This window comes from Sylvia atricapilla, chromosome 14, assembly GCF_009819655.1.
Source record: "Sylvia atricapilla isolate bSylAtr1 chromosome 14, bSylAtr1.pri, whole genome shotgun sequence".
Classification (NCBI taxonomy): domain Eukaryota; kingdom Metazoa; phylum Chordata; class Aves; order Passeriformes; family Sylviidae; genus Sylvia; species Sylvia atricapilla.
The window spans coordinates 11,668,191-11,693,228 of record NC_089153.1 but is presented as its reverse complement, the minus strand read 5'-3'; the positions used below and the strand labels follow the sequence as shown (position 1 = coordinate 11,693,228).

General features: G+C 42.7%; 1 protein-coding gene across 2 annotated transcripts; it reads right to left on the bottom strand.

The window, feature by feature from the left end:
* Positions 1-779: 779 nt before the first annotated feature.
* Positions 780-23,373, bottom strand: MAML1 (mastermind like transcriptional coactivator 1). Of its 2 annotated transcripts, none has more exons than XM_066329132.1 (5): positions 22,621-23,373; positions 12,618-14,018; positions 10,359-10,619; positions 7,330-7,444; positions 780-5,164 (listed from the first exon to the last, which is right to left on the bottom strand). In XM_066329132.1, the coding sequence occupies exons 1-5, from the start codon at positions 22,987-22,989 to the stop codon at positions 4,173-4,175; spliced, it is 3,138 nt and encodes a 1,045-aa protein (XP_066185229.1). In that variant the 5' UTR covers positions 22,990-23,373; the 3' UTR covers positions 780-4,172. The 2 variants fall into 2 exon arrangements, with proteins under 2 accessions (XP_066185229.1, XP_066185230.1); XM_066329133.1 differs by having other exon boundaries at positions 12,618-14,015.
* Positions 23,374-25,038: the final 1,665 nt, after the last annotated feature.

Below are 25,038 nucleotides of genomic sequence, written 5' to 3'. Positions count from 1 at the left end.
CTCCTGAAGTTACAGGTCTCCTCCTCTCCCAAAGAAAAGACAAGACTTGTAGAGTAGGACTACATTAAAAATGTACTCTGGTAAGTCAGGATGCTTTGAGGAAACCTCGAGGCTGAGCTGGGGCTGCAAACTCAACCGCACAATGGCACCAACTGCAAAGCTTGGAGAATGACCCATCATGTCTGAAGCTGGGCAGTGGCTGTAGGACTTCACCAGCATTAAGCCAAGACCTCCACACTCATTGCTGCCAGCACTCAGAAACATCAGCTCCTGCCTGCAGCACGTGTCCCAGGTCTCAGCTGGATTCATGTGTGTGCCATGTGCTCGCATGAGACAAGTCTTGAGGAAATAATTTTGAACTTCTAAAGGCTGTTATTCTGAGGGAATTGGGACATTTTGGAACTCTACAATTTTGTACATGTGAGGTCTTGGTAGTTATTAAAATCTTTTTCACTACTAACAGCCACCTCTGCAGTTGAATTTCCCAGCTTAAGGCTTACAATGCATTCCAGAAAAAAACCCAAAAGCCCGGAAGCAGTAGGAGTAGCATAAAGCCTGATTTTCAAAGTTACATTTTCTAAGGCCCCTTTATCCAGTTCTGGCCTGTTTAAAAGGACTTTCTGAAACCTAAGAATTGGTAAGACACAGAAGCAGAATTCAAGCCTTAGTAATAAGCTGAGCAAAAATTGTGTGTTGGAATGAAGGGAAGGAACCATCTCACTAGGAATGACACTGCTGAACTCTGCTCAGCTCACGCAAATGTATAAAGTCACACCATGTATATTTAATACACTAGCAAAATATTTATTTCATAATGATAAAACAGAAGTGAAGGATTTCTTTTTGGTGTGCACCAGTAATTGTAGTAAAAGAATAAGGGGATTAATGGACTCTTTATACATTTCAATGACAAAAATTCATAAAGGTTAGCATCAAATTCAACTGTTCTCCATTTACAAGCATAAAACTTACCATAATACCCCCCCAAACACATATATAAAGAATTATAGTTTTAAAATCTATAAAAAGTAAAAAATATACAGTCAGAAGATCTAACTCTTATTCAAATCTTTAATATAAAATTGTAAACATTTATTTACACAAAGGAAATGTGTATAACAAAATTTTGAGCACCCTTTTCAATTGGATCGTGGTTTTTGGAAGGCAGTGGATGTTGCACAGTGACACTCTCACCTTGCCTGCCCAACCAAAACCGCAGTTTATAAATAAAGCCATGGGCGGCCGGCTGGGTTCAGTTCAGGGGAGATTGGTTTTATTGCTCTGAAGTTGCAGCAAATGGAAAGCCCGAGTGCAGACACAGACAGTGACACGTTACAGGGCACCAGGGCAGAGCCCAGCCCTGCCCGTGCATCCACAATACATCAAAACCCTATTTTCATTTCCATTGAACTGTTCCAACATTGTTCCAGTGGCACTGCATTCCCAACGCTCCGACTGCGTTCTGTGCACAGGGACCAAAGCCAAGCCAGGGCCTCTCTGGATCCTGCTCACACACGGAGACCAATGGGCATTATAAGCCAGTTTGTCTAGAGTCACACTTAATTTTACTCCAACAGTACCATGAAAAGGCCCTGTCATCAAATCCAGATACCTTCCTGAACAAACCCTCTGGTCAAGCAGAGCAATATCCACCTTAGCTTCCAGAAACACTGGAGGAAAGAGCACACCTGCATTTTCCTGGACATTTCACTGGACTGCCTTTTTGGTAGTAATAATGCAAACAGCAGATGTTCTTTTCCTCCAATTAAGAAATCACAACTGGATGGATTGTATTTTGACTTATTCAGAACAAAGCTTGTGTGCAAAATCTACTGGAAAACAGAGCAGATTTCACCACAACCTAAACAGGGAGAAAGAGAAGCTGAATCCTACTACCCTGTTATTTCTGTCAAGTGTTTGTAAGGGGGAGAAAAAAAACAGTGACATGGAAGGATGTCACTTGAAATTGAGGTCCCAAGCACCCCTGACAGGAAGGGAAGGCACACTGGTGCAAAGTTAACCTTTGAAATTAAAAATACAGCAAACACTCCTTCCCCTGCCGTTGCTAGTTTATATCTATACTCATCTAATGACACTTACCTTGGACCAGTTTTTGGTTTAACTTAATAGTAAACCAAGCTCACTAGCTCTTTTCTTAGATTGCCAGTATGAGAAAAGCTAGCATCGGTTATTTGCATCTCAACTACTTATTCTAGAAAATATCAGAAGTGTCAACAACCAAAGTCACCAACACCTTCGTCTTCCCATCCAAAGACAATCTTTATGTTATCTTTTCAAAAGCTTTATGAGGGATTAAGCCTGCTTCAGTGAAGTTTTATCCACTGTTCAAAGGTGGGATCCACTGATCAATGCACATCTTTCATCAACAGTTCAACATGATAAAACAGCAAATCTGATCAACAGAGCAGAATTCACCCACACTAGCTAAGTGTGCTGGACAAACCATGTTCCATGCATATTTGGAAAGGGTTAAAGTATTAGTGTTAAAAAAGCAGTTTTCAAAAGTGCAAATTGTCTCATAAAGGAGCTGCAGATACAGTAAAATATTTTCCTTCTTTGAAACCAATGATATCTTTCACTTCCCTTCACCCCCTCTGGAAAAAAACCCTCTCTCACAATTCTGCAATGCAGAAAACTCTTGGAGAAGCCAGTCTATGTTGAAGGAAATTGCTTTTAAATCACAACGCTGGGTTTGGTTAGAAAGTTTAGAGGAGTTTTCCAAGAAAGTGGATTTAGAAAGGGAAGAGGTATTTGTGCATTTAAAACAAAAGCTTTCAACTTTATTTTCATTTTAAAATAAATGTTAAGGCAAGGTGGTTTGTTGGTGGATAAGGGATTTTTTTGGTAGAGAGTAAGGACTTTGGAACATTGACTGTTCCCATTGTGGTTTTTGTCCTTTCTGGGACCAACACCAACATATGGATAAGAGGTCTCCTTGGGCTGAGCTGAAGAACAGCATCTGCTTCAAGGGATATTAAAACAGTAAATCCACCAGTCCATAGAAAGATCATCAAACTTGTAAGCCAGTATTAAAAAAAACCAAAGTATTTAAGGGGGAGACTTCCACATTGGAGCAACCCTGATACAAGCATTCTCCCAGGCTGCCTGTGCTATTATTGCTAATAAGGACTTTCCACCTCCCAGCCAAATTCTTCTTTCCTCATTTTTATCCTGAAGTGACAAAGTCTTGTGCTCATTGCTAACTTTGGGGGATGAACTGATCTCAAAGGTTAGTTTCACTTTTTACAACAAAGAAAACTAGATGAGCTGTCATGAAGCAAAGCCTTCATTTAAATACAACTACCTTTGGAAATAAGTTATGAAGAAACAGGTGCAAAGTAAATGGCTTTACAATTCATGTTAAACCTACTATAGTTTAGAAGTTCTCCCATAAGAAATTCCCCCTTTAAACACAGCAAGGTACAAGCCAAGAACTGTGCCTCTCTACAACAGAGTGCAAACTGCAGCTTAAAAGACTACAACCTATGAAGATGACTATCTAGACTAACTGGCCAGGTTTTAATACTTTCTTTTCATCTATTACCAGCATCTAGAAATAATTACTGTGAAATATCACTTGCTTACTGAGAGTACAGGCACATGCTTCAGCAATGGGGAAAAGAAACAATTCCAAACATTTTGCAAGCATACTCAGGTGCATACAGCCTCTTCTCAAACAAAAGTCAAGAGTTTGATGGACAATACTATAACAGCATGTCAAGCTATGAACAAATAATTATTGCAAGTAATAGCTGCAGACTAAGCCCTAAACACAATTTGTGCAACTATCTGCGTTCTTTCTGCACTATTTCTGTGGAATTTTTGTTTTGTTTTTAAATAATTAAAATATTTAGTCTTAGAACACTGCAAGAAATTTCTGGAAGGCTGGCTAGGACACAGCATTTTTTTGACCTGTTCAAATGTGCAACTCCTCAGGGACCGCAGACAAAGCGCACTCCTCCTGCAGACCTGCTTGGTGCACCGTGACCACGTGTCAACACTCACTGAGAAGCAGCTCCAGTCTTTTTCCCAACCATTTACCTCTAATGCCTGCAAGTCTCCTCAATGCCACAGGTTTTTTGGTCCAAGAGTTGTTAATATCTCATGAAATAATAAAAAAAAAAAGTAGAACCCCCGCCCCCAGCCCCATTTTAATGAGTTCCTAACAACTCATCCAAATCGTTCATCCACTCCTCTGAAGTCCTGTTTTTCAGCAGAGAGTCTATCAGATCTGTGTCACCAGTTAAGTTCTGAAGTCCATTATTGCCTGACTGGCTGCTGTAGGCAAAAGGCAGCTCCTGACTGGTCGTCCTCACAGAGTACCCTTGGCTACAGTGCAGGTTTCCTCTGTTGGGAATTTGCTGATTTGGGTTCTGGTTGAAAGCATTCAGGTCTGGAACAGTCTGGTTCATGCCAGGCAAGACTTGCTGTGAGGGTACCTGTTGCTGTGCGGGTGGGTTTGTCCGCGGCTGTGCTCCCAAAGAGGACGACAGCATCTGCCCAGAGACAGCAGCGTTCATCGAGGTCATGGGCCTGCTGGTGCTTAGGCTTACCTGAGGCATTCCCTGGGCAAACTGCTGGTTGGACATCTTTAGATGTGTTTGCTGCATGTGGAAAGAGGAGTTGGCAGTAAATGGTCCTAAGCCACTGTTTGCTTGTGTCTGGTTGTTAATATTAGGGATACCTTGGTGTTGCCAAGATGGATTTTGAGCCCCCATAGCAGCTGGGACTCTTGCCATCTGTGGCTTAGATAAGGTTGGATTCAGTGCACCTTTATTGTGCTGCTGAGAAATACTTGAGTTTGGTAAGGTGTTCTGCCCGTAGGCAGCAGGAACGGCAGCGCCCTGGCCCAAGCTGCCCTGTCTCTGCATCGGGGTCTGTCCATTGGCACTGGGAGTCGTGTGCGGCGGAACCATCTGGGTCATGCCAGGTGCCAGGTTGTACAGCCCCCCACGCTGCATGTTCTGCATGCCAGGGTACTGAGACACCCCCCGCTCCTGCTGGCTGGAGCCCGACTGCAGGGGAGCCACAGGAGTGTGTCCAGGTCCCATCTGAATCATGTTCTGGCTCTGAGGAAACATGCGGGGACTGCCGGAGCTGGACTGTCCTAAATTACTGACCCCGGGCATGGCTGAAGATGACCCTGAAATACAAAGAAATATTTTGCACATTAAATTCCTCAGATTGAACCAGAGCCAAGCCAGGCTTGTAGGCACAACAACCCAGAAGAGAGGTGCAGCTACATTCGTATAAACTGACCTCTGCAAGCAACACACAGAGAGCAGGAGTTTAATTAAAGAGTGTCAACTGTTGCTGCAGTCAGCACCTCCACCTTGATCTCAAACACAGATATGCCAATGTCCTAAAAAAATCTGAATACCACTTCTAAGAGTTCAGCAACATAATTTAAAAAAAATTATGACTTTAAAGGCAGGACTCTGATATTTCTTTGTGAACAAAGGTAAACAGATACTTTGAAGTGCATGAACAATTTACTAAGCTGTTAAAAAATACCTCTTACTGCACACACACACAGTCAGTCATGCATAAACAACAGTGCATCTCTTATACAACTGTAGGGTCGCCAGTTCTGCATTTTCCCAATTCCAGGAATATCTTCCATTTATCTAATATAGAAATATCTAATTCAGAAATTTTTGGTCAATTATCTTTTGGATTTCCACAGTGAAGTATTCACTGTGTTAATATGCAGTGCTGATAACCAAGCAAGGTGATTTGGAAAAATGTCTTCTCAGCAAACCAAATACAGTCCTTTGTTATTGCAAATCTGGAATTTAAAATTTCTTCTTGTAAAAGAAACAGACCCCTATTTGAAGGAAATAAAAGCAGAAAAGCTGTGTAAAGTGTAGTGCATGTAACACCCCCCACACTCCTTACAGTCAACCAGGGGAAACCTACCTACACTAATAATGTCTTTACTTTCAAATCCAAAAGTAAGCTGCAGAATTTTTTCCTATTTTATGATAGCTGAGGAATATTTGCTCTCCACTACTACTAATACTGTATTTGAATAAAACCAGAATTATCAAAAATAAATTCAAATAGAATTCAAATTATGTTGAATTAATTATCAACAAAGCACATCATAAAAACGTCAATGTCAAGGGAATTGATGGGTGGGGGAAGAGTCTTCCTGTGACAATATTTACAGCAAAGAGATAGCACACATATCAGGATTTAAGGTGCAAAAAATAGGTGCAATCATCATTGCAATAAAAATTATTTTTAATAGTACTGATGTTCATTATAGCAAAACCTACACTATTTCTAACAGTTGTTTGCCTATCTTTCTGTAGAAAAGTGGCAAGATAAAAAAAAAAAAACATTTCAGTGCAGTGTTTGAAGGATGCTACTAATCCCTGTGTTAGCACACACTCCTTTTGTATTGGCATTGAGTTTTTCAGTTAAGTAACAAAACCCAGTTGTAGCTGCACTTGACACTGCACAGGCACAAACACTAACAGGGTGAGGGTATTATATTTCCATTTGCATCTTCCTCCTTCAGTATTTATTTCTGCAGGAACATGGAGAGTAAGAAAAGAAAACAAAGGGAAATTTTCTTGTACTCTAGGCTTATAAAAAAAAAGACATGTGGCTTCTTGATGCCCTGTCAAGTAACAGCTCTTAAGGTAAAAGGATGAGCTTTTATTGCTTCCTAGCTATTCCACATTTTTGAAGCTATTCCAGCTGAACAGTTATAACATCTTTTATTTATCAGAATTAATACCCTATAGACATACTAAGCTGCTTCTCATACAAAAAGCCCCACACAGGACAGTTAACATGTAATGAAGAGAACTCAAACTGCATTCCCTTTTAAAGGTAGCAGGGATAAAAATGTTAGAGACTTAAACTCATCCTAGAGATGAGAGAAATAATACACCACTTATTTTTCTTTAATGAGGGCCTGTGATAGATACAGGGAGTAGCGATGTCAGGCTTCAGAAAAAAAACCATCTGAAGATTAATATATCAAAGACATAGAGAATTTCCAACTGCACAATGAAACAGAAGTATAAAAGAAGCCTGTAGAACAATGAAGGTACTTAAAAATTTTATTCATTTCCCAAACAACATTAAGAATCAGAAGCTTAGGTTGTCCCAGATACCTGTGACCAGGGAAGCTGTTAATTTGCAGCTGAAACAGAGTATAGGTCAAGAGCTCTTAAGGCAGAGTGATGTGTAATAAATTAATTAAAAGCTATCTAATCCAGGAAATTTGAAGACACCTTGTTTTTCACTCCCGGTATTTCTTCTGCTATTATTTCAATTGCCATGATTCCTCACCTGTGAACTGTCCAACCTGCTGCTGGTATGGATTCTGTGGCTGATCCTGGTACTGGGGAGGAGGCCGTGTCAGGTGCCGCTGCAGCTGCTGCTCCTGCTGCTGCCGCTGCTTCTCCTAAGAAAGGCCCAACACCAGATCATTTGAAAACAGATCAAGCTTTTTCCAAGGGCTATCTTGGATTAAAAGAAGCCATCTGCATACCCCTATGCACAGCTGGTAACTAAAGGGGCTTCTTTAGGCAGCCCTACAGTCACTTCAGACTTTGTTCCCAAGGCTCAAATACAGTCAGTTTAATCTGATGAGTGACAAGGCCAGGATCTCAGAGACAACAGCATGCACTACCAGAGTTACTGCACTGCACATCTGAAGCCTTTCAAAGATTGGAAATCTGAGATATTAGTCTCCTAATGAGTAACATAATCAACAGGCACTTTTAGCAAAAGTCTTAAGACAAAAAGAGGTACAGGTACAAAAAGTGCAAAAGTGAGTGTATAAAAAACCCCCAAAACATTTACTTTTTAGGTCTTTATTTCCAATTCAATGTATTTTAGACCCCTCTATAGAAATCAATAAAAGTCCAAGTCAGAAATATCAAAAACTGAACATGTAAATATTTTCTAGTCCTTGTCCACAAACATGAAAAGATACACACAAATCCATATTCTCATTTACCACAGGTTTTCCTAGAAGATTATAGAAAACTGCAGAACTAAGTCCATAACAGAAGTCATACAAGTTTCTCAACCATTATTTCAAACCATTTTCATAGCAATGCTGAAGCAAACCCTACTCACAAAACAATTGTGCCTCTTTAAAATAAAAGCAGATTCAACCCATATCTATTTTACGATCAAACCATTTGAAAAATAAATCAAGAAAAATTTCTATTAGGAAACTTTGGGGGAAAATGAAACAAAGTCTTGAGGGGAATGTAGATGCAGTGACAATAGACTCAGATTTTGACACTATTAACAGGCTGCTTTTACACTATGAAACGTATCAGGCACAGCATTTCTGTCTCTCCTTTCTCAGATAGCTTCAGCCAGACTGAAATTCTGACATAACCAAGTAGTGATACAATGCACAACTACCTACTTAACCAAAAAGTTACATAGAGCACAGCAGGGGACAGAAATTCCCTTCCATGAGTATTGGGGTCAAGACACAAGCCAGAGGCCTTTAGGGAGAGACTGGTGCAATGTAACAAACAGCAGATACAAATCACTACCACCCTTCCCAAATGTCTCCAGCTGCGAAGCTGTTGAGACATGCACAGGAATGATGAGGGCAGGCTGCTTGACAGAGGACCTGCTGCTTGCAGGACCAGTCAGACCTGAAAGAGGCTGACCACGGAAGCCAACAAGAGATGTCACAGCTCTGAGAGAAACTAAGAACTGCAGAACCCGGCTTGGGGGGAAAAAAAAAATATGCAGAATGCCAAGTGAAAAGACAAATTTATAGTGGCAGGGAATGGCACTGGAGCTACCTGAAACTGCAAGTCTCCTGCAAAGTAGACATCAGCAGATTCAGGAATCTTTCTGTAAAACTGCATCCAGTATCATGTGTATCCAAATAAATAAATATCAAATTAGAATGCTACCATGACCTAGCTTGGCTAGGCAGCACAAGGCCAATAAATGTGGCAAATGCAGTATCTAAAGCTGTTCACCTCCAAGGCAAAGCCACTCCTTATCTGGGACCAGAGTCCCAGCATCACTATAGAAAAATGGAAATTACAGAAGTTAGTTGTAGTTACCATAACTAGGACATGAATGAAGCATTTTCATAATACTGATATTTACTGCAGCAACATGTGCTGCAAAGCAGAAGCAAATAGATAGGAAAAAATATTTCAATGCTGTGTTTGAGATATGCTACTTATCACCTCCTCACTGTTCACAGAGATCTGACATGTGTTAGGTCCATTATTGTCCTAAGGAAACCTACTGGGCCACAGCTCTAAGAACTCTAACAAAGCTGTAATAATCACCATCCACTAGACATGCAAAAGAACAAGCAGGAAGTCACATCCCATATTTACCTTCTCCCCACCTGCTCTCAAACAATACCCGTTTGTTAACATTTTGGAGAGTAATGACTACTCATCTTTGACATTTGACTCATATTAACATACAAGTCACCAAAGACTGATTGATTTAATAAAAGGTATTCTAAGCTTACATAAGATCACATAACTCATAGAGATGATGTGATTTTATTGATGATTTGGGCATTTTCTTTCAGTCTTTAATAACACAATTCCCCCACAGTATTCCCTTAGTCCAAATCGTTTTAACCCAAATATCAAAAACATATCTTTACCAACACTCATACACTGCCAACCACATTACTATGTTTTGTCTACACTGGGTCCAGAACTGAGGGGGTTTTTCTGTCACCTCTACTGAGACCTCAATTTTATCAGGATGTCTCCAGGTGATAAAGAGCCATTGGCTAGGAGTTGGCACAGCCATAGCTCCACAATCCTGCATATTCTACTGCAATCATCCCCACAAGATGGGCTTTCATACATTTTCAGTTCAGAGCAGACTGTATAATTTCATTCTTTTTAAAGCTTCTGATGGGCAGCTGAGTCAGGGAGACCTTAGAGCACTTTTCAGTACCTAAAGGGGGCTTACAAGAAGGCTGGAGAGGGAAGGTGTTTCAAAATGGAATGATGTGATAGAGGAAAGGGGAATCCAAGACATCCATCTGAAGGAGGTTAGGTTCAAATTAAATATTAGGAAGAAATTATTTGCTGTGAATGTGGTGAGGCATTGGAACAGGTTTCCCAGAGAAGCTGTGGCTACCCCATCCCTGGATATGTTTAAAGGCCAGGTTGGATGGAGCTTGGAGCAACCTGGTCTAGTGGAAGATGTCCCTACCCACGGCAGAGGAGTTGGAACTGAGGTGATTTTTAAGGTACTTCGCAGCCAAACTATTCTCTGATTCTAAACCATCAAATGCTATTTCATGCACTAAAGCAAAGCAAAACAAACTTAACAAACAGATAGCTGGCCCCTCTCACCTGTTCTGCCAGCAAATGCTGCTGCCTCTGTTCCATTAGGAACTGCTGCTTCTGTTGCTCCATGAGCAGGTGCTTTTGTTGCTGCTCTCTCTGCTTCTGTTGGTCCATCAGCATTTGGTGTTGCTTCATCACTGCTGCTTGCTGCTGATAAGCTGAGTTGCTGTGGTTACCTGCCATGGAGACATTTGGAGCCTGGGCACCCACCCCAGGGCCCGGGACAGAAACAGGAACACGAGGAACAGTAGGAGCAGGGTTTTGATCCTGCAGAACATAGGAAAAGTGACAAAAGTTACAGAAATACAGTAACTTCTTCACCTGTGAAGCTTCTTATGGAAGTTCAGCTAATTAAAGACAACCAAACACCCATCTGTACAAAGCCAGACCCAGAACTGTCACTTTGGAATTCGGGTCAGGAGCTCCACTACATTTAGGAATAGGGGTTTAACTTCAGTCTCAAAGTACTTCCCAATTTCCAGCTCAAACAGGTGAGTATAGCTCTGTGTGGGTTTTTTTCAGGCAGTTACAAACTGCACTTCAAATGCCCCAGCTTCAGTTTACTCTGCTAGCAGTTTTTCAAACACTACATTTTATATTTTTGTTGTACAAAACATTTATTTAAATCCTGCCTCTTCTGTCAACATTTCATTCTGTAAGTGTTTATGTCTCCCATGCTAAAGTTGCTTTTTTTTTTTTAATATCAGAGAATTTACTATTTGCAGGTGAAGGGGAGAAGGCTTCCACTGGTCAAAATGGGTCTTAAAGTATTTTTCCAGCAATCCCACCATCACCATACACCACAGACAAAAATACTACTAGGTATAACTCTGATATTATTAGTTTTTCTTAATTTGCATTTTTGGCTTCTTTTTTTTTTTTTTTTGAGACTGGAACTTGGATAAACAAAAATAACATGGAACAATTATCATTCAAGATCTGATACTGCCCTCTTAGTATCAGCAAATCCCTTTGAAATTTGACAGTTTTCATCATTTTAAAGCACAGTTCAGTCTCATCTCTAATTACATGAACAAAACATTATGTTGAAGTTAAGCATTCAGCTAATGGGTTTGGCTGTTGGTTCTCACTTTGCAGTTTCATAAGGAATCATGAGCCAAATATAAGGAATGCTGTGCTAAATTGTTCCGTGTGCAAGCTTTGGAGAAATTCTTCCAAAGCTTTCATCAGTACTTCTGTTAGTTCAGTGCAAGTGTGGCAGTGCAGATGCAAGGTCACCCTTGTGTTTTTCAGTGAAGGGGAGATGTGAAATTGTCTCTACCCTCCTTCTTCCATCAAAATGCTGTTAGACTGTTACTTCTGCCAGCTTTCAAAGAGATTCATTTTTTTAATGAAGCACATATTGATCTCAAATTTCTACTTTAACACTGGTGTGTCTTTATCACAGATTAATCAGAGCTTTTCCACAGGTTTTCTATTTTGTTGAGGGAACATATGACTAGAGATGGATCTCAAACAGCTTTTGCTGGAGAAACTTAAATCCTTGCAACAAATACCTTTTTTTTCAACAAGTCCTCTTTTATGTGCATTGCAGGTACATGTTACAGAATCCTAATGAGTCTATAGAAATTTTCACCTGCAACACACCTGTAGTAACAGTTCTATACAAGGCAAAGGAGCACCATCTGGAATTTTCTGTTACAGGAAAACCTGAAGCATATGCTTCAAGCAAACAATCATTACCATTATTTGTTCTTAATGATGTATTTCTCTCCTATGCCATACTTCCCCAATGCCCAGAGACTTAACCAATTAAAATCCATAGAAGTGAAAGGCTCCATGGAACACCCAAGAAATCAGGAATGCAGCCCCCTAAAAGTAGGTCTTTTAATAGTAAGCCAACTCTGACACAAGTAGGGACTAAAAACAAGGTAAAGAAATTAAAGCTTCTTTGAGAACACTGTGTAACACTACAGTTTTATATGAGTTATTTTAGTCAAAAGTTTACAAAGCATCTATTTATCTTTGTAAGTAGACGCTTCTGTGAGGCACGACACAATTTCTTGCCCACAAAGTATATTAAGCTAGAAATCACATGTTACTTGACCTAGAACCCAGAATTAAAAACTGTCCCCAGTGGAAAAAATACCTCGTGATTGTTGTCTGAGATTCTTGCACATAGGATTTTTCTCTTTAAAATCAATGAAAACATTTGAAACTACACCAAGGAATCTGCACTCCAGCCTTACCTACCCAACAACCTTAAGTCTCTGCTACTGAGCAAAGGTAATTCAGGACACTCACCTGACCATGTGGCAGTCGGTAGGCAATGTTTCCAGACTTGGGTTTCAACAGGATCATCCCATTTTGGTCGTCACCTACGTGGGACAGAGGTGGCTGCTGGCGCTGCTGGATGTATGCCAGCATGGAAGTCTTGTTCTGCCCAGACACTGCCACCCCCTGCTCACACTCTGCTTTGTAATGGGAAAGAGGTTTGGTGTTCCCATAGTCCAGCATAGAGCCTTGACTGTTCACAGGGTTCTGGTTCAAGCTGTTTTGCTGATGACCCAAAATGTTCACATGATAATTGCCTCCAGCTCTTGGTGAGCTTTTATTTCCCAAATTAGGCATCATGAGTTTCTGATTGTTGAAGTCTGGCTGATAAACTGATGGGCTAGTAGGATTTTCCATGGTATATGGGACAGCCAGTGGACTATGGGAAGTCCCAGACTGTTGCCATGTTGACATTTGATTTGTTTGGTGGACTTGTGAAGCTTGTTGCTGGTTCTGCAACATCTGATCTCTCTTCTGCTTGGCAGCAATCTGCTGAAGTTGATGAGCAGAAGACATTTCTTTGGCACTTCCTGCACACTTCCCAGGTAACAACACAGGCCTTTGGACGTTCTGAGAGTGGTTTGATGCCTGCATCATGGGCTGATTAGGATTTTCAGTCATTGCCTGACTGGAAGGCTGGAACATAGCCTGAGAACTACCAACCGTTGTAGAAGCGGCACTTACAGGTACAGAAGCAGCACCAATAAATGCTGAACCTGAAGAAGTGGATCTAACCTGGGGAGACCCCAGCTGCTCTTGTTCAAAGGGTGCTGGGGAAAACTCAGTCTTTATGTTAATATCTTGTGGCAATGGTGTCTGTGCAGCTGAATTTGAAGAATCTGCATCTTTTTTGTCTTCAAAGTCATCATTAAAGAGATCCTTCATGTCTTCATCGGGCACGGATCTATTGAGCTCTTCAATAAGTTCCTTCCATTCTTGCTCATTTAGATTAAGATCAGGCATCAGGTTATTCTGAGATATAGAACCCCCTGCTACAGGATTCATACAGGGAAGCTCATCTACAGGCTCCTGCTTCAGCTCTTTGTTCAAACTGAGAGGAAATGAATCATCAGCATCACCACCTCCATTCATTTGCAGGCTGGAATCTGGAAGACACTTCTTGCTGATGCCATCGAGCCCCATTGGATGTTTCCCATTAAGTTGTAAGGTATCACCAGTACCAGATTTCTTGTCAAGATGATGGAGGGGAGACACAGGGGGCATTCCATTGGAAGAACCACTCACTCCCAGACCATCCTCACGACGCAGTTTCTTGGACACAGAAAACACATCACCATAGCCATTCTGCTGGTCTCCATTCTGAGGGGAAGCAGCACTATCAAGCTTTCTTTTCACAGTCTCATGGAGCTGCTGAAAAAGAAAATTAGTATTTGAGTTATGTAGTTCTGTGTTACATAGATCTGGATTTTTTATTTCTTACCAGAACATTGTCTTGCTCTGAATAAAACATTTCAGAAAAAAGAAAAATCAAAGACTGCATTTTTGTTTTGGTAGCATTTTGTTTTACAAGTCAGCACATGAGATGACTTCCTCACTATAATCTCTTTGGGAAATTTTTCAAAAAACATGTACTACTTCAAACAGAGGCCCCCTCAGGCAGGCAAAACCAAAAGCTACCATACAGTCTGACAACAACAAAAAGTTGAAAAATGGCCGTGAACTGGAATATGTTATGATTATTCCTATTCAAAATGAGAAAAACATTGAAGAATGTTAACAAACAAATTTTAGATGAGAACAAAAACCTGTGTTTTATTTGACCTATGTACACACACAGTATAATTGTTCCATGAGACTGTTTTATAGAAGTCTCACATTTAAATATTTATAAAGCAGTCTCACATTTAAATATTTAGAAAAAACAAGTAATTCTTCTGTGATAATAACTTTTAGAGAAGAACTTTGTGTATAAATTTTGTACACAATCACACTTTGGCACTGAAGCAAAACAAATTTGTCACTTAGCGACCATTGCTTCACACTTGTGGAAAATGCAATTCAGAGTTCAGCCAGTTCTAACACAGCAGAGTAAGCTGACTCCTTTCCTCCTTTCTCCTGAAGTATTTGCCAGCTGCTGTGATCACCAGAGCCCCAAGCAGCTCCACAGTTGACCTCTCACAGATGGTGAAGGCACAGATTCTCTTTCTCGTGGTGCCACCTAGAAGCGACCAGCAGCTACAGCAGCAGCTTCACAGCCAGAGCCTGAGCGCCTTTGTTCGACTTCTCCTTCCTGCCAGCATTCTTGCAAATAGAAGTTCTTTCTATTGACCTCAAAAGCATCTGAAAACAGAATTCTTGCACACATCAAAGGTGACTATAAACTTTTCCTTCCCTCGGGTGCATTCTGTAAAAAAATCTGAGCTTTGCTGGTGCTGGAACGCTCCACCAACGCAGACAAACCTGTAGGGCAGAGACGCTGCTCCAACAGTGTAGGGAGCTTGAATTGGGAACTGCCATCGGCTCCCGGCCTGGGTGAGACACCCTGCTACATCTCAGCAGGACACTCGACAGGAATCCCCACCTAGAGCCACCCATCTGAGGTGTGGGCTAACAACAGCCCTCTCAGATGGCAGGAAAGCAGCTCATTAAACCAACCTCAAGACAAGTATGGGTTTTTTCCTATTACCTGCAGTCTTCACAAGGCAGTCCACTAACCCCTGGGGAAAACTCTCATCCAAGGAAAAACGGGAAACCTCAAGATCTCAGCGTTCAAGCAAGAGGCTGTATGTACAGCCAGCATAAATTATCAGAAGAATTTTATTCACTTGCCTGAGCAACAGCATTCTTTGATTTACAGACAGAAGGACTGGTTCACAGTTAATTGTTTCTATTTTTTTTTTTTAACTGTCTACAGTGAGCTGATCTTTGGGGGGAAAGAAACCCCAGACCATCTGTTTAATTCTTGCACAGGTAGCAGCAAAAAACCCCACTATTTGTTTAATGCTTGCATAGGTAATAGCAAAGCCTTATTTTTATCTGTGAGACAGACTCCAGCTTCCCTGGAGACTGTGATCTTCTAGATGGCACATGGAAATAGCAGCAGAGTAGCAAGATCAGCAGAAGACTGAGTAGGATGAGGTAAACTGTACATTTGGAGAGGAGGCTGGAACTTGAAATCTCTTAATTTGAACATCAGGTCTTCAGCTTGGAGTAGCAGCTCTCTAGTGAATTTTTCAAATACCAGCTTGAAAGAAAAACGGAAATTTACTTTTCTGTAAAATGGCAAAACAACAGAGAGCAAAAAAGCTCAACTCCATCAGAACATTTGGCTTTCAGTGTTTTCCACTGTTTACTTCATACTCCCACCAGGGCAACTGAAGCTCAAGGTGGATGAGTAACTTGCACAAGGTTATATGATGAGTCAAATTACTCAAAGTTTGGGAATGGGTCCTCCTCAATTCTAAATAGTTAGGGGAAAAAACCCATCCCCTGAAAACTTGCATCAAAATAATAACTTTGTTTTGTAAGCTACACTCACTGCAGTCTAGGAAAAGCTACAGACCCCTAATATCCAGCACAGGAACTGCCATATCTCTATGGGTTTTAACAGCCATAACACTCAGATATCTGATCCTTGGAGACATTTTGACTGTAAGCTGCTCGAGACAAAATCCTCCTTTCACCTAAAACTGTATTCCTTTGGCAAAAAAGGGGAGATTAAGCTCCTCCTCAGTTTGTCTGTGTCCAAATAATCTGATCTGAGGGGGAAAATAACAGGCTGCATGTGAGATACAAGTCAGACTGCAAGCTATCTACATATCAAGCTGCTCCAACAGAGTCTCAAGGCAAGAAAAACCTGTTCCCTTCTGCCAAAACTCAGGAAAAAAACCAACCAATACATGGTAGTTGTGGAGGTAGGTACTTCACATATGAAGTAAAGCAAAGCTTGCTACTCACTAAGAAAATCCATTCAGCTTTAATTTTCTTGCTCATTACCACCCTGCAAAGCACAGTGTTCCTCCAGTACACTATCCATGGTTTCCTTAGCAGAATCAATCAATTTTATTTGTAACACTGAGCCAATCATTTCCACTGTCACAACATCAGATACAGAAATGTCTTCTCATTTTCTCAGCCTATTCAATTTTCCAACCAAAGATGAACTTCTGAGATCACTGCTATCTAGCTATGCCTAAAAATAATTCCCCAAAAGCATTTATCTGAAGTATTTTTACCAATACAGGAACAGTGCAAGGCAGGGGATGTGAGCTGGCCTCAATCCTTTGGCCCAGGACAGGACAGACAGTTTGTCAAAGAGCCACTTAGGGGCCACAGGCTGCACCTTCTCCACACCACATCACCTGAGCTGCATTTTATTCACATGAGCAGAACACACAGTCCTCAACGTGGTCATAAACACTTCCTTGGCAGGAACACACGTGCCAAACTCTGCATTCCTCATGCACAGAACACACGCTGACAAAACCCAGGTGCCATCCATGACAACAAGAGGTGTCCAACACACCTTTGGTCATGGAACTTCCACACTGACAGGCCTGCAGTGCCAGTGATGGATGCGTGCCCAGGCCAATGATAAAGCTTCCAGCAGAAAAGAGAGAGCACACAAAGCATTTTGAGATATTCAATCTGTGTCTTAAACCCACCAGTTTTACCACAATGATGCTCAGCCCTACTGTGGTCTCACTGCAAGGGCAGACTGACTTTGTAAAAGCTGTCCAAAAACTACTACAGAAACCAGAAAGCTTGAAAACCTAATCCATTGCTTGTCTGTTACCACTGGCACAGTTCAAACCTTCAGAGGCCAGGGCAGTGCATTCTTACTGCCTTGGTGGGAAGGGGCATGAAACGCTGGCCAAAAAAGTGGTACAAAGTTGTTCTGAATGGTTTTGTTGGGGGTTTTGTTCAGGTTTTTTTGGTTGGTTGGTTGGTGTTCACTATTTTGGCGTGGACTTAATGCTTGAAACCAGATTCAGATAATTATCTAAAACCAATGACATTTCAATGCGTTAGAATTTAACAGGCATTAAAGTTTAGTTCACATTGTTTGCTTGAAAGCAAGAAACCCTTTACCATTGAGAACACCTAAACTGAGAACAGTCAGCTAAAGTTCTTTTGCAAAAATCCAGTACTTTGCTATACTTTGAGTCCTGTTACTGAAGACGGTAAATACATATACATAAAAATACAAAGGGTATGCAGGTTTCATTTAGAAAAAACCAAACCACCTTGTGAACATGGCAGAAGAGAAGCTTCTTAAAAATCTGGTAAACACACTGTGCCTCTCAGGCTTTGTATAATGTTCTTATTTAGTTCTTTAATGCATCTGTTACAGAGATTTAAATATTCTTACAGGATTCAGTAGAGCTTTAATTTTTCGTATTTTATTTCAAATTAAGTTTACGATTTCAGTATCAGAATTAAGTCTACAAGGATTACTTGTCCTGATATACCAGCAAGAGAAACATAATGCTGGACACTTTCAAAGAAGAAATGTTATATTAGACTATAAGCATAATAAAAAACTAGCTCCAATATGGCTCCTAGCATTCTCACCTAGAAGGGGAAACCAAATCAGAATACATCCATTTTTCTGCCATGGAAGTGGCAGTATTACAGCACAGATAAGCTCCCAGTGTTCACAGTAGGTGCTCTATAGACACTGATTCTCCTCTCCTGCCTCTCCAAGGACAGAAGTATCAAAGATGACAACTCCTTAAGCTGGAATAACAATACAAATATCAGACATTGTAGTGCATGAATTCTGGATAGAAAACATAACATTTTGACTACACACCATAGTAAGAATTCCCTCTTTACTGTGCATCTACCCTCAGCTTCCAAAGTTGCATTCCCAATGTGTTTCTGCATTCCACTGTGCTGTCAGAACCAAACCGTAGGACTCATTTTAATTTTTACTTTAATTCCAGCAGACTTTTGTATTTGGGTGACTGCCTGCTGGAGTGAAGAAGGGCTGTGGATAGGCATGTCTATAAATATCCCAAGCCTGCATTAGTCACAAGGGGCAGCTTCTGCTACAGGAATTGTTCTGCTGAATCAAAAAAACTCCTGTGCCTTCAGCTGCAATGCCGGATCCTCCACCTCACTTGAACTTAAACAGCAGCAGCTCAGTCACTCCCAGATCCTTACAACTTAGGAAGCATCACTGCATATCTAACTAATCTGGTAAGGGAAATGTTTCAAACATAAAACAATACCTCACAGAGAATTAAAAGGAGACAAAGAAAAACCTGTCTGAGTTGTTGGGCAACAAACTATCAGACTTGTCAGCAAAAACAAACAATGGTGGCAAGACTACACTCCACCATAGCTATATATAAATAAGATGTAAATAATTTGCTATTTTTGTGGTAAAAACATAATTTCACAATTTAACATCCTTACACCACAGCTTACACAAAAATGAGGTCTTCTGAACTGTCAGAGTACCAGCTTGAGCTTCGTTAGAGGAACACCATTAACTCTTGTCAGTACACGATCGGCAATCTATTCCCTTTAATTTATTACTTTAGATCTTTCAACCAAGAAACACTGCATTGCTCTCCTTGGACTTAAATTTCATTTGAAACTCTCTACTTGGAGCCTTTGCTTACTTTAGTATTTAACTAATATTCATGTAAAACATCTATCATTCCCAAATAAATGCTGCTCTTCAGCTTTAACACAAAGCATTCTCAAGACAGGCCACTGACTAGACCTTCTGTGCTCATTCCAGAAATACTGTTTGTGGTTTTGTGGCAGTGCTAGACAAAGCAAGCTCTCTGCACAACAACTGCTCTCAGGTGGGGAAAAAACCCAGTAAGAAACAGGGAGCAGCTCTCCTTCCAAGACACCACATCATAAAACAAGGAGTGGAGATGAAAATCCAGATCTTGCCATTCTCCTCATTCACACGTCAGTGAAACATCTTCTATTCAGCTCAGCCATACACTGCCTTATAGCTTATCACAGAAATGTCAGAAAGTCAACTTTTCTCTTGCAGAGAATTTAAACCGCATTATTCAATGAACTTTCATGTATCAGAACCTGGCAGAGAAAAAAATGTTCTAGGAGACAAGCCCCATCTCTTCCCAACTTCCCAGTTTCTCAAAAATGTAAGATTAAAGCAGCAAACACATTATCCAAACATCAAGCATCTTCTACTTTGAACACGGCATTAATAATGTCACGTTAAACAACAGAAATGGGAAGTAGATGCCAACATTTGGATTTCCCATCAAATAAGGGTCTGGAAGTTTTTTAGGAGAAGGAAGCTAGAAGGTTTTTCAACATTTTCCTCAAATGAAGGACAGGCCTACATGATGCATAAATAATCCAAGGTATTTCTGTATCAATACTGTATTCTCTCAGTTTCTATAGCTTAAATTTTACAGCTGCTTATTAAAAAAACAAGGAAGAAACTACCCCTTACTTCTGCCTGTAAGCAAGAGCCATTCAACTTCAGGACCTAAATCAGAGAAACTACTAATGGAAGAGAAAATATCTGATTTTGTCCACGTGACAAATCACACAAGACACTAAGGAGGAAGTGGCGGTGCCACCCTGTTCCCTGTGACCACGGTGCATTTACAGAGGATGTTCTGCAGCCCAGCACCTGGCAGTGCCCACACCTGGGGCAATGTAGCTTCATGTCCTCCTACTACAGGACCTCCCAAAAGCTTTCAGCTTTATATTAACTGCTTTCTCCTTCAGGGATAAAAATAAATGCTTCATTAATGGTCAACATAAAGTACTAATCTCCAAGAGCAGATTCATATGCAGCTTCACAGAAAAATCTGGATTGCTACTGCAGCAACTGCTGATATAACGCATGTTGCACTGAGCTAGCAGCATTCTTTGGAAAGGAATGTGGCCAGGATGCTTTAAAAGACAATTCTGGTGTTCATCCAAACTTTATTGAATTCTGGAAATCAAGCCCAAGTCCTTCCCATTCAAAGCACATGCTTGGTCTTGATAATGGCAACACGATGGGTAGAGGTAAAATACCAACCTAGGGACCTTCTGGGCCAGAGGAATTAAATTAGCAGCAGAGGTGTTGTTGTTGTGTTTTTTTCCAAGACTTGAATTACTAAGCAAACCAACTTTATACCCCAGTAAGGAGGTGATGAATCAGCAGCTGCAATTAAGCTCACAGTCACGGATCCTAGGAAGGAAACAGGCCAGCCTGAGGAAGAGTCATTCATACACTAAAACCCTCTTCTGTTGTGTAAATTGGCCACTGGCAGCAGCTTCCTGTACAAGGGCTTCCCCAGATGTGCAGTGCACTTCAGAACCGGCTGCTGTTGAGAGCCCTCATTATAATGGATGCTAATTAGATCAAATCCACATCCAAAGTGATTTAAGAGAAACAACACCAGTGAATAAGAGACATCTTTCTTTTAGAAGATCAATATGAAGTCGTGTGGTGGCAGTTTAAGCAACGGGATTTGACATGCTAAAGAGCCCTGAGTGTAATGAAAATACACATTATTAAGGGGTAGAGCCCCATATGCAAAACACCAGAGAGGCCAGCAGGAAATACACAGAACCCCCACCAAGTTTTTAGATAATAAAAACACAAGTTTTAGTCATTTTTGTTTTGACACAACTTTACATTCAAGGTCAGTCTACTAAACAACAGCTAAACTATAAAGTTTTGTAGAATTAGTATCAGGAATGCACAAGGTTTCCTCTCTTCCTCAAGCACCCTTCTGTAGCAGCCCTCTGAAGTGCTCTAACTGTGTCACAAGGACCTCAGTCTTCTCAAGGCATCGAGTCTCATAGGTGTATTAGCAAGAACAGACACAATTCAGTTAAGTAACACTTCCAGTTCATCTTGTAAATACTACAAACTGCACCCAGGCTGCCTAGTGCTGGGTAAAGATGACATTGATAAACCCCATGTTTCAGTATTTCACATTATGTCCTGGACACTCAAGTATGCAATAAGCTCTATCGTGATTCTATTTTAAAAACAGTAAATGAGGTCCAAGACAGAGAGAAGTATATCCTCCTTCCTTTCTGCTTCAATCAAATACACAGAGCATCCTAAAAAATATGATTTATTCTATATATTAACCTGGAAATATCTTAGTTTAATCCAGTCCCCTTTTAAAGACACTCAGAGCGGTACTGAATCATTTTCATACAGGCCACCATTTAAAAATACCTGGTTTTAAGGCAGACAGGTATTAGGACAGGCAGCCTTTAAGAGGTTATCCTACTAACCTACATTACTGACACATTAGCACAGAGCAGTATATTTAAAAGGCCCAGAATAAGTTAAGCAATAGCTATCTTGATATACAAACAGGGCTATGTGAATATGTCCCGACAACCAGAAATGCTAGAGAAGCCAGAGAAACATTAAGATTTTGAGCTAAGCCAGTTTTAAATGGGTGGAGTGGGATTCTCATAGTGTTCACACCCACTAAAGTGAGTGGCAAACAAGCAGCTGCCTTTCCACTGAAATTCCTTCCAATATGTACCAGAATTAACAGACACATTGTCTTACAACTCCCCCCCAGTAATAAGCGTATTCTTATCAAATAACTCCACAAAAGCCTGACACCCCAAATTAAAGACACAAGCAAACAAAAATCCAAAGGCACCGCGGTATTAGTGTCCCCTGACAGTTTCTACGGGGGCATTTTAGGTGAATTAGCCAGAAATATGATTCACAAAATTCTCTGAATGATTTAAGCATCACAGAAATCTGCCACTATCCCTACCCCACCACGCCGCAGTTTTTATGTACTCTTCCAGCGTGCAGAGGTGACGAGCGACAACAAAACAGCCCTTTATCGGCTGCGAAGTTGTATCACAGCAGACAGGGCACTCCGCAAAGCAGCCCCAAGCCCAGCCCCAGTACCGCAGGCCACCGCACCAACCGCGAGAGCCTGTTTTCCTTCCCCCGGCCAGCTCCAGACGAGAGGTCCCGGCGCCAGCCGCGGTCCCTTCCCGGCCCCAGCACCCGGCCCCGGGCGGCGCTTACCGCGATCAGGGCGCTGCTGCGGCCGTGCTGCTGCTCTCCGCTCGCCGTCTCGCCGTCCAGCCCGTTGGCTCCGCTCCTCTCGGCGCTCCCCGCGGCGGCGGCGGGCGGAGGGGGCGCGGGCGGCGGCGGCGCCGGGGGCGGCTGCCGGTGTTTGCCGGCCCGCTTGGCCTTGGCCTGCAGGCAGCGCTGGTGCAGGGCGAAGGTTTGCTGGCGCTCCAACTCCAGGCGCTCCGGGGACACGGCCTGGTAGCGGGACTCGCAGGCGCTGTGGTGCCGCCGGCAGAGCTCGATGCGCCGGCGGAGCCGCTCCATCACCGCGCTGTGCCGCGGCACCACGAACTCCGCCATGGGGCAGGGGGGCAGCACCATGGGCCGGGCGGCGAAGGGGCGGCCGCCGCCGCTCACCGGCTGCTCGCTCCGGCGCCCGCCATGGCGGGGCCTCCGCCGCCCCTCCCGCCGGCCTTACCTGCGCTCCCCTCCGGGATCGCCCCGGGTCTTGCCCTCGCCCGGCCCGGCGCCCGCTCCTCTACCCCCCGCCCCACTTCCTCCTTCTGCCCCGAGCCCGGCGCCGCTCCGCTGCCCCGCTCTCCCTCACCCCTGCCCGGCCCGCGGGGCCCGGCGGAGCCTGCCGCGCTCCCCCCGCCGCCGCCCTCAGGCGCGGGCCGGCCCGGACCCCCGGCCCCCCATTGTTGTCCGCGCCGCCGCCATCTTGAAATTGTTTTTCCCCTCCAGAGCCGAGTTGAGAATAAATGGGCGGAGCTTCCTGGGTGGGGGGGTACGTCACGGCGCTCGGCGCGTCACGAGCCGTGACCGACGCCCCTCCCAGCCAATAGGCGGGCGCGGAGGCGCGAATTAAGCCGCGGAGGCGAGCTGGAGGCGGCGCTCGGCGCGGTTTAAAGGAACAGGTAGGGAGGGGAGGGGCGACCACGGCCCAGCCAACCAGAGGGGCCGGTGGGCGGAGCCGAGGGTGATTGACAGGAAGGGGCGGGCAGCAGGAGCGCCCCGGGAGCTGGATCGGAGCCCGGCTCGGCCCCGTGTCCCGGGCACCGCTCTGCCCTGCACAGCTTACCTGGCTCCGGACTGGCAAAAAACCGCACCAGGCACGGCTCACCTCACCCTCAGCCTGATGCAGCTTTGCTAATTAGACAAAGAAAGCCAAACAGATTTAAGTTGCTTTATTGATTAGATTTACATGTTTTTTTTCAAGTTGCTTCTACAAGTACCTGTTTGAAATGGACATGAACTCACAGTCGTTGTGTCCAGCAACACTAAAAAAAACCGAAACGAAAACCCAGTCAACCAAATACCCCTTTTACAAACCATGAGGCAAGAAGGGTATTAACCATCAGTTTGGGATGAGCAGAGCAGGCACAAGCCCCACGTCTATACTCACAGCCTCAGTGGAGGAGCTGAGTTTTTGAGGGAGCAGTAAGAAAAGAGCAAGAGAAAACCATGGACATGTACAAGTAGTCAGTACTTGCAAGAAACCCTCCCAAGGCCCAGGAGGCAATCTTAAAAACAGACATTTGTAACGCATTGGAGAGGTCACAGCCTCAAGCTGCGTCAGTTCAGCACCGAGCAGAGGCAGCGAGGGCAGATCACATCCAGGGACACTGCTGGAAGGGGTTAGTGGGTTAGATGCACCCTGACCTACGAACTGCCCCTACCAACCTCCAGGAGGAGCAAAGCTGCTCTCAGCACTTCTGTGTTGTGTGTGGCAGATCCTAGGGGTTGTGTTTGGATTCACCTCGTCAGCCTAACGCGCCCTCCCCAGCCCTTGTCAGACAGCACATCAAGCTCAGCATCCTTTCCAAGAGCTGCCACCCTTGGCCGCACAGACACAAAGGATCCAAATACAGCTTCAAGGATCTGTAACAGTCCCAAACACAGTGCACAGGTTACAGCCAGGTGGAGCTTCACTACTCTAAAAAACACAGCTATGCTTTATGCATTCAGGATAAGCAGGGAGCTATATTTTTTCCTCCAAGACTTGAAAAATAAGAGCAATTCTAAGGTCAAACTGAAGCACCCAAGCCAATAAGCAAGATAAAAAGTAACTTGAGTTGTCTATCCATTTTGGAAAGTCTTCATTTATTGTAGTGATTATTTAAAGCATACACTATGGTATCAAAAAAAGCCGTAACATGCAGACAGGAGACTTTTTCAGGAGATTTAGCAGAAGCAAATGTAGATTTACAATTAGCTTTAATATGATGCTATTTAAAAGCTGATAGCAGATCTCAGATTCACTTTTGATGCTTGGAAAGAACATGTATGCACAGGGATCATTTGGGAGTTTAAGGCAATTTGCATATTAAGATAAAAAAACATTAGATTAATTAGATTTTTATGTTGTGCTCAAAACATTAGCTGAATTGAAACCATTTACACATACTTCATCTCAAAGGACTGAGAGTC